We start from the raw sequence: 17,495 nt of genomic DNA, 5'->3' as shown, positions 1-17,495 counted from the left end.
TGCGATATAGTTTTTTTCATGTGCACAGCTCTGCAAAGACGAACTAATCCTCAGTGTTTCTGTGAGGCAGGGAGGCGGTAGTATTCCATCCTTATAGATGGGAATAAGTGACTTGGCCATTGCTATAGAGCCAAGATTAGAGCTCTGGAGTTCCTGGGTCCCAGGCTTATGCCTAGACCAGTACACCAGGCCCTTCTCTTTATGTATGGACAAAAAACACATCAAGGTGTAATGACCTTTAATTTCTGCCCATTTAAGCTGACTGTACAGTGCAATTTAGTGGATCCTTTTTACAGAGAATAAAAGACTATTAAGTTTTTGCTGCTATTAGATTCTTATTTTAGATGTGTGTTAAGTTTGTCATGGCTAAAGATTTTGTCCCTGGCCCCCTCTTTGAATATCAAGTAGCATGTCTTGAAGGTGTTTATATTAAAGCCCGTCTCTCTCCCCTCTTTCTTCCCCCCCCCATATCCATATTACCATAACTGTTTAAAGTTTTTTCACAAGGTAGAAAATAGATGGAGGAAGATAATATTTAATTTACAAATTCACATTATTACTGGACAGTATGCACTGATCTAAAAATAGAAAAATGCAACTTTAAACCGCTTTGAAAGATGATAAAGCCACAAATTGTATGCAAAAAAGAAGGGAATAATAAAATTAGGTTCAGTTATGACCACTAACTATTTCTTTATCTCTGATCCTAACAAACGGCTTCTTATATTCAAGTTTATTAGTCCCATTACTTTCAAAACATATTGAGAAAATGGTAGTTCACTGATTTTTTTTTTTTTAAATATAAGTGATGAGGGAACTCATCAGTCGTGTAGACTTGAACATCTGTGTGTTGGCATATGTGCACGGGCAGTGTGATGTAGTGGACTTGAATGTAGGTCCAGCAGCTATGAACTCCTGAGTTCCAATCCACTGATTCACTTTGAAGCCTTAGGCAAGACAGTCAACTTCTCTACTTTAGTTTCCCATCTGTCAAATGGGAATAATATCCGAGAGCGGTCATGAGGATTTTTTAGCGTTTGTACAGAGCTTCGATGTTCCAACGTGCTATTGAAGTGCTAGGTATATTATTGTTCAAGCACATCATTAAAGGATTACGTTTTAATTTGTTCATCAGTTTATCTAAAGTAGCGGTCCCCAAACTTTTGTGGGTTGCATTCCCCCCCTCCCCCCCCAAAGCTGGGGCCTCGACAGGGGCCGCAGCTCCGGGAGGCGGGGGGGGGGGGGGGAGAGGAATGCGGACAAGGCTAAGGGGGCCGAGGCTGGGGCCACAGCTGGGGGCAGGAGCAGAGCTGCAGCCAGGCTGCTGAGGAGACCAGCAGCCAGGCTTACGGCTAGGTGCGTCTCCACTCCCCGCCTTACCCCGAGCCTCAGCCCTGGACTGGGAACGGAGCAGCGGCCAAGGCTGGGGGCTGACATGGGGCCAGAAGCGGAGCTGCGCTGAGGCTAGGGACAGGGCTAGGAGTCGGGGACATGACTGGGGGCAGGGAGGGGCTGGGTGGCGCTCCCTCCCTGCCCCCTATGAGAGCTGGCCCATCCCTTCTAGGGGCGCGCCTCACAGTTTGGGGACCTCTGATCTAAACTAATCTATTATAGAGAAAAGAGAGCGAGACACACACCTCACAAGAGAAAGGAGCCTTCTTGTGTCTACTCAGCAGACCCAGCTGACTGTCTTCCTTTGTGTGGATAAGCACTGCAGTTTTGTATAAAGTTTACATATTGCCGTTGCTGTATTTCTATAGGTGAAACCAAAATTAGTTACTCGGTGTGCTAGACTAAGGTAGGACAGTGTAGAACACATGCAGTACATAGTAAACTAGCTTCCACAACAAACCACAAAATGAAAAGTTAAGCTGCCAAACCAGACTAGCTTGGTGGTATAATAGCTGTGTGTCTTATATGAGATACATAGAAATATGGAGAGTTTAAAACAAGTCTTGTTTGCTGCTGATGGTGATATGCCTTGGCATTGAGAAAAGACACCTCTTGTGTGTTTGGAACTAGTTGCTTGCGTCATCCTTAAGGTCATGCAGAATGCAGCTACTGTATATTCATACAACACAAATGAAGCCAGATCTCCGGGTGCAGGCAGATGGTGCCAACAGCTGAACAAGACACTTGAGAGTTGTCACGGGGGGAGAAATGAAGGTGGTGATTGAAGAACTGAAAACACTTTTTTTTTAGTGAAGTTGTATTTATTTATTACAACTTTTATTCAAGGTAATTTAATTTTAGGTGATATTGAGTATAATTGAGGGCCTACTTTAATATAGTTTAATTGATATACAATAAAAGCTATTTTATCCATCATTTCACCAACTGGAAAGCTCCATAAAACGGCATTTCTGATCGTCATTGAAATTCCAGTTTATAGTCCGGTTGGTGCGGGGCTGGCAGGGGGTTGGGGCGTGGGAGGGGGTGCGGAGTGTGGTCTCTGGGAGGGAGTTTGGGTGCAGGACGGGATGCGGGGCAGCGGGTTAGGGTGCCGGATCTGGGGGGCGCTCACCTCTGGCAGCTCCCGCAAGCGATGACCTGTCCCGGCTGCTCCTAGGTGGAGGCGAGCAACCGGCTCTGCATGCTGCCCCCACCCCAAGCACTAGCTCCGTAGCTCCCAATCACAGCCAATGGGAGCTGCGGGGGCGGTGCCTGTGGGTGGAGGCAGTGCACTGAGCTGCCTGCTAGGCCTCTGTCTAGGAGCATCCGGGACAGGTCGCCGCTTGCAGGGAGCCGCCCAAGGTGAGCGCCCCTCAGATCCAGCACCCCACACCCCCTCCCATGACCCAATCCGCTGCCCCAAGCCCCCTCCCACACCCAAACTCCCTCCCAGAACCCACGCCCCAGCCCTGCACCCAAACTCCCTCCCTCTTAGTTAACTGGCATTTTTCACTTATGGGCACCCCCATCTGGATAAAACAGCTTTTACTGTATAAAGAAAAACTTGTATGATAGAATAATGGTGCACATAAAGTAACAAGTCAGCCTTGTGATAGTCTAGCAGCCTTTCAATAGGTTAGAAGTTGTTACCTTGCTGTTTCTTTTCAGAAAGGCATTCAGATACCTTTAAAATGTTATGAAGTTAATTGATCCTATTGTTCTACTGTAGGTATATTGTTCAAAAGATTAACTGTCTGGTTTTTCACATTAACTTCCAGTATGTGAGCTGGAAGCCATGTGACCTAAACATGGGAATTCTAGAGAGGGTGTTGCCTGGGGCAAGCTCTAATAATAAAGTAATTATTTTTCATCAATATTCAGCTCAAATGTAGACCCCGGATTTTAAATGCCAGTGTTTTTTAAATGAAGTGAATGTGACCATACATCACTTACTCACATTGTGCTGGACTCTGTGTTCCTTCAGTTCTGTGCTGACTGCAGGAGCAATGAAGAGGTGGAAGGAGGCTTTAAACTACCTTTGCAATTTTCTTCTGGCTCTGGCAGGGGGTCCCTTTAGCTCAGGGGTTCTCAAACTTTTTGTACTGGTGACCCTTTCCACACAGCAAGCCTCTGAGTGAAACCCCCCTTATAAATTAAAAATGGGGGAATTGAATTTAATTGTAATTTAATGTAGCAGGGACTTGTGGCTGTCAGGGACTTGTGGCTGACAGCCCCTGCACCTGGCCGGGCTCGTGACCCGCCCCTAGTTTGAGAACCCCTGTTTTAGCCCTTGTGCAGCTTGGAGGAGCTCTATGTTATGCTGGCATGTAATGGCCCCCTACTTAGACCACTAGGTTGGCAAAAGAATAGGACGTTTTCTGATATATTCAGCTTAAACATTAGTACCTTTTCAACTTTGTCCCTTTTTTCCTTACAGTATAAATGGTATCTAAAATAGTGAATCATATAAAGACCCATTTTTTTAGTCTGTTGCTCTGCAAGCACTGAGGGTTTTGGCATGACAGCTCAGCTCTTACCCTCTGTGTTCAAAGGTTAGTGTTGCTTGTGAGTCCAGCGCTGTTCTCAGGTACAATTGCACATAAGTGACCTTATTATTTTTGCTCCTGTGTTTTTTGAGGATTTCATATACCTAGACATTTCTCCTGCAAAGCCTTTGGCCAGCTTCAAGCAATTACTTTCCTTCGTGTTTACCTCGTTATTCTTTATCCAAGCTCTAAAACAAGATAGGGGAATTCTGTTAATATTACAGATCAGCTGCTAGAGTTCCACAAAGGCTGAAGATGATACACACATGAGAAGGAAATGCTAGTTGGCAGCAAGTTCCGTTAACCTTGTTTGCTCGTAGCAAGGAGAAGGGGTAAATTTTGAGTCTCAAAATGTAAATAGCTAAGAGAGCCTGAAAGAGCCCTTGGTGGTAAATTTTCAGTTAGAGTTCATATGATTTCAAGCTGCCTTTTAGAATTAGGGTGAGAAATGAAAGAATTCTCTTTATAGGTTAGATAACTACTAAAAGCACTACGTGCACTTTTCCTACCAATCTGAGTGAGTTTACGAGGTAATTGAAATATTGAAGTGTCTCCCTCTAGCTCAAAGATTGTTTGAGTCCATCTGTGTCATGAAATTGAGTAAAATACAAAAAAATAAAAACTGTCTTCAGGTCCTTTAGCTGAAAGTGGTAGACTCATACAATTTACTAAACAGGACTGGCATTGATTGAAATGGACTAAGGATTGCCAGGCCCATATTTTGGACCTAGCTAATCTTTAGAAGACAGAGCTATTCACTAGAAACATTTATTTGGGTGAAAAGATTTCATTAACTTACTTGAAACTGTACAGTATACATCTAGAAATCCTGTAGGACAATGACTTTAATTTCTATTTCACTGGCTTTTTTCACGTCAGAAAATGACTTTTTTTTATGTATTCTAATAAGCATTTGACATATATTTGAAGCTAGGTTAACCCATGTTGATTTAGATGGCTTACTTTCTATTTATGCCATCTGTATTTTGCTTTTTAAAATTGTTGGGACTCTTACTGCACAAAATCTTGCAATGCTTTTCTGTGCTGTTGTGATCGCTTGCAGGAAATCTTGCAGTAATTTGAGTTAACAGTTGGTTTTCTGCATTCACCTCGGTAACTACATACTTGTAAGAACCTATGAAAAAAATGAATTTGTGCCAGCTAAGCAGAACTAACATCTTTGTTTTTGTTTTTAGTACAGAGGAGCTTCCTTTTCATGATGCAGCAATAGAAAGGGTAAGTCCTATGTCTCATGTCTCTTAAACCTGTCAGTAAGCATCAACACTTGACAGTGTGTCCTTTCTAATATGTCTACGTTTTATGATTGGGGGATATAGTGTCATACTATGGACTTTCGTATTGATAGAAACAGATTTCTCGCATCTGCTAGAGGATAGGAATCTCCTCTTAAAAATCACACATTTGGTTGAACTGCATTTCTGTTCATATACGACTAGATGCCATTAACTCCCTCTGGAATTGTTAACACCTCTCTTGGGTTAACCACAAAAGGTCACCACCTTACTTTGTACATTGCTGCCTTCACATTCATCCCAGGCTCTGCTGGCCTCGATGAATTACGGACAAACACAAGTCCCTAATGTGCCTGCATGTTGAGCTGCTGCTTAATAAGAAGACAATTCCATTCATGAAATATTTCAAGTTACATTTGGCTCTTGTCCTAGTTCAGTTCCCTTTGGTTAATTGATACCCTCTACTATTGTCTTTTCAAGTTAACATCTCTGTGCTGCTCAGATCAGCTCCTCCTAGTGCATGGAGGTGGGGGTGAGTGTTTGTTTTAAATGAATGCAGCTCTCATAGTCTTTAAAAGCTGTCTCTTTGGAAAATTGCAGTATTCTGAGCTACAGAGAGAAGCTGATGGGGATCAGTGTAGGGCAGTGTGTATGAGAGAGTAAGAGAAAGGAGTATTGCTTATGAGAGGAGAAGAAAAATCCCCGAGTCCCTGTCTGTTTTGCATTGCTAGGTGGTTCTTGGGTCATGACAGCGTGTTTCTGCAACCTGAAAATGCGTTGTTTTCCTGCAGTGTTTCATTGCATTTATAGCATAATGAGCATATATTGTTAACTTCATTTTAATCCGAAGGACACAGCTCTTGTGTGAGGCTATAAATGTTCATGGTCTCAAATATTAGACAACTTAAAATTATTTTTCATTGTCATATGTGATACTTGAAGCTCTGATTCACTTAACTAAGCATGAGATATATAGTATCCTAAAGCTATGCTATGAAAAGAGTGTATAATTCTCATATCCCATGTTTTAATAATACTCTCCCAGACAGAGTGTTTGCATAGGAACTATATTTATTGTACGCTTTACAGTGTTAAGTTGCAAATGTAGTTATAAAAAGTAATTACACTGTATTCTAGTTATACTTTTGGTGATATCCTGACCTCTGCTGGCCTGAGGCTGAGGTTTGCATTACTCCAGTCAGTGACACTTAGTTTTCTGCAATTTCTATGTTACCACAGTAGTTGATAGGACAATTAGCATGTCATTTCATTGTGGGCTAATAATAAAGAAAAGATGGAGGGCTATTTTAATTAACTTACCTGATAGTGGGGGACTGCCCAGGCTTTTTTTCTGTATAATTTCTGACCTTGTATGATGTCCAGAAGCAAATATTGGTGGTATTTTGACCACTTTGTAATTTACATAAAGAGTCTTTTACTTCTTTCCCATTAAATTTGAAACTCTTTCCCTTTGATCACAACCTGTCCTTCATACATGTTCCACTGTACAGCCTAAATTGCTTTTCTTTGTGTAACATGTAAAAATACTTTGGGATGGGGTTAATGTGACTGCACAGTAACTACTTTTCACATTTCATTGCATAGGCCATTTGAATGCTTAAATGCCAGAAACCATTGTACTATGTTATAAACCAATTCACTTTCAAATTTATGCAATGTTTTAAAATGTAAAATTAGGAGAGACATCATGGTCCAGTGGATAGAGTACTGAACTGAAGTTCTGGGTTCTATAACTGGCTCTGTCTCTAATGTCCAAATCGCTTCATCTCTCTGTGTCTAACCCTAACTCTGTGTCTGTTTCTCCTTGCTCTGTCTTATTTGTTTAGATTGTAAACTCTTTCGATTTTAAGAGTTCTTACTATGTGTTTGTACAGCACCTTGCATGATGGAGTCCTGACTTTGGTTGGGGTCTCTACCAAGGCACTACAATAGGCTCTCTACTCTAGGTGCTATTGCAATATTAATAATAAATAAGAGAGTGTCATAGGGTTACCATATTTTGTGCCTCCCAATGGAGGACACTCCCCGGGGCCCCGCCCCCGCCCACGCCCCAACTCCGCCCCCTCCCAAAGTCTCCGCCCCCTCCACTGCTTCCCGCGAACATTTAATTCGCGGGAAGCCTGAAGCAGGTAAGGGGGTGGGTGGGGGAGGAGGCGCGGCCCAGGCTGGCCCCCCGGCGGCTCCAGCCTGGGTCGGCTCGGGCCCTGGGGTGCTGGCCCCGGCCGACCACCCCCGGCGGCCCGGCGCACCCCCTGGCTCCCGGCCCGGCTCCCCGGCTCCTGGCCCCGCGGGCCCGGCCTGGCTCCCCGACCCCGGCCCGGCTCCCGGCCCCGCGGGCCCGGCCCGGCTCCCCGACCCCGGACCGGCTCCCGGCTCCGCGGGCCCGGCCCGGCTCCCCGACCCCGGACCGGCCCCCCGGCCCCGCGGGCCCGGCCCGGCCCCCGGCCCGGCACTATGCGCCCGGCCCGGCCCCCGGCCCGGCACTATGCCCCCGGCCCCGCGACCCCAGCCCCGCACCGGCCCCGGCCCCAGACAAAGAGGCCCCGGCCGAGCCTCCCGATTTTCCCGGACATGCCCGGCTTTTGGGGATTTCCCCCCGGACGGGGATTTGAGCCCCCAAAAGCCGGACATGTCCGGGAAAATCCGGACGTATGGTAACCCTAGAGTGTCACAAAGATGGATATTTGACAGTTAAGCTTCATCCCTTTCCCTTTCCAACAGTCCATTATTTATTTTACCTGGAATAAGATTCCCTCCCAATTTCAGTTTGACTCTAGTATTCCCAGAGGTAAAAATACTTCAGTTTGACTGTCTACCCTAGCACTTTTGTCAGTCAGAGGTGTGAAAAAAACTCACCCCAACCAACATAAGTTACACCAACAGAAGCACTGGTGTGGACAGTGCTATGTTGGTGGGAGAGGCTCTCCTACTGACATAGCTACCCCTGGTCGTTGGAGGTGGGAGAGCAGCTACACAGGAGACCTTACAGCAGTGCAGCTGCAGTGGTGCAGCTGTACTTTTGTAAGGTCTCTAGTGTAGAGGTAGCCTTTAAAACCTACTGCAGAAGACAGAACAGTAGTTTTCTTCAGAGACTAGTACATGGACTCTAGATTTCCTGATAAAGCAGTAGTATCCATTTCCTCTGCAATGTGCTTCTTGAGATGTAGCCATGTTATCCAAGCAACTCTTGTTGGATGTGAAAATGAGCATTGCTTAGGTTAAAAAACAAAAAAAACCCAAACCCACAACTGTCCAAAAAGCAAACTTAGAAGAGTGTAAGAACCAGCATAGACTGACCCAGGAGTCAGGAAGCTTGAATTAACCTAAAGCTGAAATGAGTTCAGTATTAGAGGCCCAGGGTGAATTTTTCTGACCAACTAACTGAATAACTTGCCCAGAGCAGAGACCTGGCTTGCTTTACTGGAGACTTGTATGCACAGTCCCCCCCCAAGCCTGAACTATGCCCAGGGAAATAATTTGGAAAACTTCTGCTACTGGGATATTATAAGGGATCACTGTATTTTCTCAGCCTCACTGTGAAAATATATAAGTGCAGTGATGCTAGACCTAAGATATGTGGAAGGCAGCAGTTTTTCTACAGTTCCCTTTTTAAGCTAAACGTTACATGATAGAAAATAAGAATATTTTTAAAAGCTGAAGATGCCAGTATCTATCTGTAAAATCTCATAAAGATGCCTCAACACCATGAAACTCCACAAGAACCTCAGGGCAATGAAATGCAATATGAAAAGTCAGATAAGTAAGACTGGCAAAGTAGCAATACCTGTTAGTAGGAGCTGGTATTAAACTACCCAAGAAATGGATATAATATTGTTGTTTCATTATACATGTCATCCATGTATTTACTATTACCATATTTTTGATTTTCATTTTATTGTGGAAAAAGCTCTTTGGACACCTTTAACTTCCTAATACTTTATTTCAGCTTTTCAGACCTGTAGTTGTATCCATCTGCTTTATTTCTGCATAAATTCTGCTGATCAGAACTTAACTATTACCTTAGTTCTAAAGTGTAAATCCACATGGAGTCAATTCATGCTATGGGGTCATTTATGAAATTACTGATCAGCATATTTAAAAATGAAGTTTTTATTGTGCATCCACGTTCACATTTTTCTAGTGCTATCTCATGAGTGCTTCCTTCCTTTTTTAATACCAAACTTTATGGAATAACAATAGCTTGCCATATTATTTATAGGTGAGAGTCAGAGAAAATTATGCACATTGTGTTTCTACTCTGTTATAATGGCCTGAAATGCTATAAAATCACTGTTATGGTTTCTGACTGGCAGGAGCTTATTTCTGTTGGTCTATTTAACACAGCAGTACAATGCTATCATTAGCCTACACATGGCATTTGGCTGTTCCACACATCCTCTGTGGCAATTATCAATATGGTGTAATTTTATTTTGTCTAGCAAACCCCTTGTGTGACAGTACAGAAGTTGTCTCTCTCTGTGTGTGTGTGTAAATTAAGATTTTGTGTGTAATTGTGTACACAGCTTTTAAAAGCATTTCTGAAATAGTTGGCCATTATCTTATTACACAAAACTGTAGTAGTATGCATGGTTTAATTACAATAAGATATCTGATACATGAAGTGGATTGTCCTTACCTGTAGACTTAGGCCAGATGGATGAAGATAACTTATTTTTAACACAGTTATTGTTATTTTCCAGGTCACTTCATGAATTTTATCATGGAATTTAATTTAAAGATGGACAATAACTGTTAGGTCATTTAGGGCTTGTCTTCACATCCAGCGATACAGTGGCATAGCTGTAGTGCTGTATGTGAAGAAGCTACTATGTTGATGGGAGAGCTTCTCCCATCATCACAGTTAATCCACCTCTCCGAGAGGCGGTAGCTTTGTCGGTGAGAGAAGCTGTCCCGCCCACACAGTGCTGTCTACACAAGGGTTAGGTCAGTATAACTATGTTGCTAAAGGGTGTGGATTTTTCACACCCCGGAGTGATATAATTATACTGATGTAGGTCTGTAGTTTAGACCTGGCCTCAGCCCTATTTCTGTTAGTTCAGGTTTGGACCAACTTTTTTTGGTGATAGACGCAAGCTTTCGAGCAACACAGAGCTCTTCTTCAGGTCTGAGAAACTAACTCAGGCTGTGTCTACATTAGCACTTTAGTAGGTAAAACATATGTTGCTCAGGGGCTTGAAAAAAAACACACACCCCTGAGCGACATAAGTTACACCAACAGAAGTGCCAGTGTGTAACTTCCAGCTGACGTAGCTACTGCCATTCATTGGGCATGGTTTAATTATGCCGACAGGACAGCTCTCTCTTGTCAGCCTAGAGTGGCTACATGGGGGATCTTACAGCGGTACAGCTGCATCGGTACTGCTGCAGCACTGTATGGTCTCTAGTGTAGACATAGCCTCGGTGTGTCACTGCTATATACAAGGTGGAACAGATTGTTTAGCATAAGCGGTTAACAAACATTTCAAGGGACCATTCAAGCTGAAGTGGCTCATTAACCCCCACCCCCAGTCATAGGGAAGAAAGGGCCGGGGGGGGGAAGCAGCTGGAGTGGGGTTTGGTAGTGGGTTACAGATTGTTGTAATAATCCATAAATCCAGTGTCTCTATTCAGACCATAATTTTTAGTGTCTAGCAAAGCCTGGGAGCTTAAATTCATAACTTCACCTTGAATGGTCCCTTGAAATGTGTTCACTGCTTATGCTAAACAATCTGTTCCACCTTGTATTTAGCAGTTACAGAGTTAGGCTATATCAGGGGTCGGTAACCTTTCAGAAGTGGTGTGCCCAGTCTTCATTTATTCGTATTCAGTGAGGTATACAAATAATAGCTAATGATAATCAATCTCCCCACCTGTAATTTCAGTTGGATATGGTCTTCTTCTTCCCTTCTGTGCTAACGGGATAGCTCAGTGGTTTGAGCATTGGCCTGCTAAACCTAGGGTTGTGAGCTCAATCCCTGAGGGGGACATTTAGGGATCTGGGGTGAAAATCTGTCTGGGGATTGTTCCTGCTTTGAGCAGGGGGTTGGACTAGATGACCTCCTGAGGTCCCTTCCAACCCTAACGTTCTGTGATTCTAACACTCTAATTGAAGGTTTCGCATGCCAGTAATACATTTTAACGTTTTTAGAAGGTCTCTTTCTAGAAGTCTATAATATAGAACTAAACTATTGTTGTATGTAAAGTAAATAAGGTTTTTAAAATGTTTAAGAAGCTTCATTTAAAATTAAATTAAAATGCAGAGCCCCCCAGACTGGTGGCCAGGACCCAGGCAGTGTGAGTGCCACTGAAAATCCGCTTGCGTGTCGCCTTTGGCACACATGCCATAGGTTGCCTATCCCGGGCTATATCTACACCACACTTTTGTCAGTAAAACTTTTGTTGGTCAGGGATGTGAAAAAAAACACATTCCTGACTGAAAAAAGTTTTACCGACGAAAAGCACCAGTGTGGACAGCACTTTATCGGCAGGAGACACTCTCCCGCTGACAAAGCCAATGCCGCTTGTTGGGGGTGGTTTTATTTTGCCAGCAGGAGAGCTCTCTCCTGTTGGCAAAGAGTGGCTACACAGAAGACCTTGCAGTGGCACAGCTGTGCTGATGCAAGGTATGTAGTGTAGACATGGGAGAGGAGTTAGGTTAGATTTTTTTTTAAAATTCCTTCTCATTTAAGTAGAATACCACCTAAGGCAACAGTCTTGCAAAACCTTTTGCATGTGCTTAATTTTAAGCATGTGAGTATTTGACTCGTGAGTAAAGTTAAGCCTATGGGTTTGCAGTATTGGTACCTAAAATTTGCTAATACATTTAGGTTCATGTAATAGTGTTATTGCCTAACAATCGAGTCTAGATTTTTAATGATTTGGGAAGAGCTTTGAGATTGTTGGTGAAAAAAAGTTAATTTATATATGGGGCAATTCTGCATTTGAATTATGCTGAATAGCCTGGGCAAGGGAGGTCATCACCTCAAAGCATCAATAGTTTTATGTAGAATTTTTCAAACATTTGCATTGGAAATTAACTGCCTGGAGATTTTAGACACTTAATGTTTTTGGTACTTGCCAAAAATTTGACAGGAAGAAATTTAAACCCTCTCTACTGCAAAAGTGTGTGTGTGTGTTAGAGTTACTCCTGGGGAATTCTGTGCCAAAAAAATAAAAATTCTACACACAGTATTTTAAAACTCTGCATATTTTATTTGTCAAAATAATACAATATAACAACACCAATTTCAATTATGCTGGTAATTTATTTCAAAATAACTGTCAGCAATTATGTCTGTAATAATACAGACAAAAAAAAGATTCAGGAATGTTTTTTGACAGAGATTCTTTACTAGGAAAATTAATACAGAACTTTATACAAATATACAACTTTTAATAGAGAACAGAGTAATTCATTTAAACTACAATACAGAAACTTATTTCCTGCACCAGTCAGAAGCAGTGCAAAGGCTTTGGGGGAGTCAGGAGTAATGGAGGAGCTGAGGGAGAGGGAAGGAGCCTGGGAGTGAACTTGGTGGGTTGTTGCCTGTGGGTGGTGCTAGTATGGAACAGCTTTTGGGGGGGGGGGGGGGGGATTGTTAGGGAGTTGAGGATCCTCCCCTATGCAGACCCAGGCTGACCCTGAACCTCTCCCATTTAGTCAGGCACATCTGCCCCCATCCCCTTGTGTCCCTGCAGTCCCCATCCCCATGTGTCCCTGCAGCCCTCTTCCCATTCAGCCTCTGGCTCAATGCTGTCACCTCACTAGCTTCTAAGCTCCTGCCCTAGTCTGCCCCCCCCCACTAGCCCTTCTGAATCCCAGCCTGTGACCCCCCCCCCCCCCCAGCAGTCCCATGTGCCCCACTCTGTCTGTGTCTCTCCCCCCCTCCCAATATATCGTACCTCCTAACCTGGCTCTGCAGGTGGGGTGCTGTGATGAATGCAGCTGGCTACTGGCTGTTATTTCCTGTCAGCTGCTGCTATCCTGTCACCACAGCGGCCTCTGATGCGTGAAAGGTGGAACTGCAGCACTTCTCAGGAAGAATGTATTTTCTGTGCAGAAAAAAAATCTGCATCGGACATGAATTCTGTGCACGTGCAGTGGCACAGAATTCTCACAGGAGTAAAATATATATTGGGTTTCCAAACGATTAAAAAAATTAATTGCGATTAATCTCGAGATTTAAAAAAATCATGATTAATTGCAATTTTAATTACACTTTTAAACAATAGAATATTTAAATATCTTTTGAGGTTTCCTACATTTTCAAATATATTAATTTCAATTACAACACAGAATACAAAGTGTACAGTGCTCACTTTATATTATTTTTTATTACAATATTTGTATTGTAAAAAAGATAAACAAAAGAAATAATATTTTTCATTTCACCTCATACAAGTACTTTAGTGTGATCTCTTCATCGTGAAAGTGCAACTTTTTTTTAACATAACTTCACTAAACAATAAAACAATGTAAAACTTTAGAGCCTAGAAATCCATTCAGGCCTACTTCTTGGTCAGCCAAATGCTAAGACAAACAAGTCTGTTTACATTTATGGGAGATAATGCTGCCCACTTCTTATTTATAATGTCATCTGAAAGTGAGAACATTCACATGGCACTATTGTAGCCAGCTTTGCAAGCTATTTATGCGCTAGATATGCTAAACATTCATATGCCCCTTCATGCTTCGTCCACCATTCCAGAGGACATGCTTCCATGCTGATGACGCTTGTTAAAAAAATGCATTAATTAAATTTGTGACTGAATTCATTGGGGGAAAATTATATGTCTCCTGCTCTTTGGTTTTACCCATTTTCTGCCATATATTTCGTGTTATGGCAGTCTCGGATGATGACCCAGCACATGTTGTTTGATTTAAAAACGCTTTCACTGCAGATTTGACAAAACACAAAGAAGGTACCAATGTGAGATTTCTAAAGATAGCTACAACATTTGACCCAAGGTTTAAGAATCTGAAGTGCCTTCCAAAATCTGAGAGGGATGAGATGTGGAACATGCTGTCAGAAGTCTTAAAAGAGCAGCACTCCAATACAGAAGCTACAGAACCTGAACCACTGAAAAAGAAAATCAACCTTCTGTTGGTGGCATGTGACTCAGATGATGAAAATGAACATGCATCAGTACGCACTGCTTTGGGTCATTATCGAACAGAACCTATCATCAGCATGGAAGCATGTCCTCTGGAATGGTGGACGAAGCATGAAGGGGCATATGAATGTTTAGCATATCTAGCGCATAAATAGCTTGCAAAGCTGGCTACAATAGTGCCATGTGAATGTTCTCACTTTCAGATGACATTATAAATAAGAAGTGGGCAGCATTATCTCCCATAAATGTAAATAAACTTGTTTGTCTTAGCAATTTGCTGACCAAGAAGTAGGACTGAGTGGACTTGTAGGCTCTAAAATTTTACATAGTTTTGTTTTTGCATTTATGAAACAAAATTTACATTTGTAAATTGCACTTTCACGATAGAGATTGCACTATAGTACTTGTATGAGGTAAATTGAAAAATACTATTTATTTTTTACAGTGCAAATATTTGTAATAAAAATATAAAGTGAGCACTGTACACTTTATATTCTGTGTTGTAATTGAAATCAATATGTTTGAAAATGTAGAAAAATATCCAAAAATATTTATAATAAATCTCAATTCGTATTCTATTATTGTCTAATAGTACAATTAAAACTGCAATTAATCATGATTAATTTTTTTAATTGAGTTAATCTGTTTCAAGTTAATCACTTGAGTTAACTGTGATTAATTGACAGCCCTTATATAAATAAATAAAAGCACATCCAGGCTGACAGCTTGTATGCAAAGAAACGTCTCTTTCCAGGTAAGACTAATTTAGCAAAGTTGATGCCACTGGTGCCACTATAATTCTTGATGTTAAATGTTCTTGCTGTGGAAAATATCTTGGTTAAACTTGTTTCTAATAGTTTTAGAAGACTCTAAGCTAGATATTTTTAAAAAAATTAGGTTTGAAATTATTAATTGTCATTTTATTTCAGCAAAAGCACCTTGAAATTGAAAGAACTACAAAATGGCTAAAAATGCTGAAGAGCTGGGAAAAATATAAGAACAGCGAAAAGGTAAGTTATACATGTTTCTTGGTCAGTTTCCTCTATTGGATGTAGCAGTATTACATTAAGTATAGTGATAATTCATACCTATTTATATAATCAGAAAAATAAATTTAAAAATAAAAATGAAAAGCTGTTTTTATGATTGCATGGTGCACCAATGTAACAAACTAACAAAGAAACGGGTGTTGAAATACAGGAGTTTTGAAGGACAGCATTTTGGGGGCCACGTGGCATATTCAGAACTACCATTGCCTATAAATTCCTGTATTGCATTATAATTGTGGAATGGGATTGGGCCATGCAGAGCCAGGGAGCACACCGTGTTAGCGTGCATCTGTGGTAGAAGGGGAACTGTACATCACAAGATGCGCAGGTAAATAGAGAGTAAACTACTAGTCTTCAGGAGGAACAGTCAACACATAATTATATTTGAAAATAGTAAAAAAAAATTAAACTTTTATAAAGTTAAGCAGAGAGAGGCCCAATCCAAAAGTCCAGATTAGAACATGAGAACTCTGGAAAAATTTGGATCTGAATTTATGCATTGACTTTGTGGCTGTTTGTATGCTGAACATTATTGTAGTATTTAATGCTGAAAATTTTAATCAAACTGATAAACAGGTGGTGTATAACCATAATGGAATCTGCTGGCTCTTCATTTTGAATCCTTTTTAAATTCTTTGTATGATATTAAGCAGGTAGCTATGTAGAGAAACAGCCTCCTTTTGCAGCCACAGGTTTGATGGATGGGCTAAGAGAGCCTCTGCTACTTGTATATTGAAAGTTGTCTTGGGTTCCTGCCCAGGGAGCCTGACTAGTCATAAATTGTGATATCGAACTACATGTTGAACAAACCAGACACCATGAGGATGCTTTAAAGGAGATTTAAAAGATGCCTTAAAGATCCTCTTGGAAGTGGGTGCCTAGAGTAAGTTTTAACATACGGAACAAATAATTACAACTTAAATCTTAAGTACAACTTATTTAGTTAAGTTTTCCTTATGTTGATTTCATGTTACTAAGCAAAAAATGCAAAGTGCCTTTCATACAGGTGGATCCTCCCTGTGGTGGAAATGATTTCTCTCTTAGGAGGGTGATGCTTACATGTTGGTGCACTGGTTTTACTGAATTTGACAGGGGGCCATCCCTGAAATACTGCAGGTAGCTATTTAAAAGTGCACAGTAATGCCACACAACAGGTCAGGACAAAAAGTACAGAAAAGCATTGTTCAACTGAAATTACAGGGGAATTTTAAATAGGTACAATTAGCCATTTGGTATTTAGCTCAGGATTCAGCCAGAGGTTAACATCACTAACTGTCTTGAAAATGGCTGTGGGATTTTTAATGACCACAAGTGAGCTTTGACAACAAAAGAAAATAGACTACATTTACATGTATGATAACTGTACTTCTGTGGGTAATAGCTTCCTCATGTGGAGAGACAGTTGTGTAATGATAGGGTACTAGATTGAGAGTCAGGAAACCTGAACTTTTCTCTAGCTCTGTCTGTCACTTCGGGTTAGATGTCCATGTCTTGCACAGCCAAATAGGGGAATTAGGCCCTGCGGCTCTCTGAGCTGAGGGGTGAAAACATTATCTACTTGGATCTTCGTTCTGTGTCTCCTGCAGCGCACAGCCCTTGCATTCTCACTGCCCTCCTCCTCCTTTACTGTGAGTGAATTGGTGAGGAGGGGCTAGAAAAAGGCCAGAAGTGGGTGAGAAGCACGGCTGTGCCCCTCCAAGCAATAGCAAGCTGAATTGGGCTGGTGTTGCGAGGGAGAAGTAACCTACACATTTTCCTGGCTACAGCGAGTTACAGTCTGCTGGAGAAAGGGGGAATGAAGGAAGGAAGGAATTGTTACTCTCTGAATCACAGTTTCTTCCCGAAGCTGGAGTGGTGAACATACACTACCCTTTGCAAGAGTTACCATACGTCGAGGTTTTCCCAGACATAGCCGCTTTTTTGAACTTCCTTTCTCTGTTCAGGCAGATTTTTTCAAACAGGCAATGGCCCACCTTTTTTCAGAGCAGACCCCTGCATCTGTACCTGATTGGTCCATTCTCCAGCAAGCCACAGTTGCTGGATCCCACCCAGCCAGGCCCCAGCTCTGGGGAGGGAGTCCCGCAGGGAGGCACTGACTGGCAGCTGTCCCTGCATCCTGG

The 17,495-nt window shown here is 42.0% G+C and overlaps 1 protein-coding gene across 9 annotated transcripts in view; it reads left to right on the top strand.

Moving 5' to 3' along the window:
• Positions 1–17,495, top strand: part of USP6NL (USP6 N-terminal like) — a 208,820-nt gene that overhangs the window by 125,948 nt on the left and 65,377 nt on the right. For all 9 annotated transcript variants that reach the window (XM_065599296.1, XM_065599436.1, XM_008172235.4 and 6 more), the window contains 2 exons: positions 5,135–5,174; positions 15,256–15,336. In XM_065599296.1, coding sequence (XP_065455368.1) covers positions 5,135–5,174; positions 15,256–15,336 — 121 coding nt within the window. The remainder of the gene's footprint in view (positions 1–5,134; positions 5,175–15,255; positions 15,337–17,495) is intronic.

The sequence above is a fragment of the Chrysemys picta genome, chromosome 1 (assembly GCF_011386835.1).
Source record: "Chrysemys picta bellii isolate R12L10 chromosome 1, ASM1138683v2, whole genome shotgun sequence".
Classification (NCBI taxonomy): domain Eukaryota; kingdom Metazoa; phylum Chordata; order Testudines; family Emydidae; genus Chrysemys; species Chrysemys picta.
The sequence above is the reverse complement of the archived record's forward strand: the minus strand, read 5'-3'. Positions and strand labels throughout refer to the sequence as shown.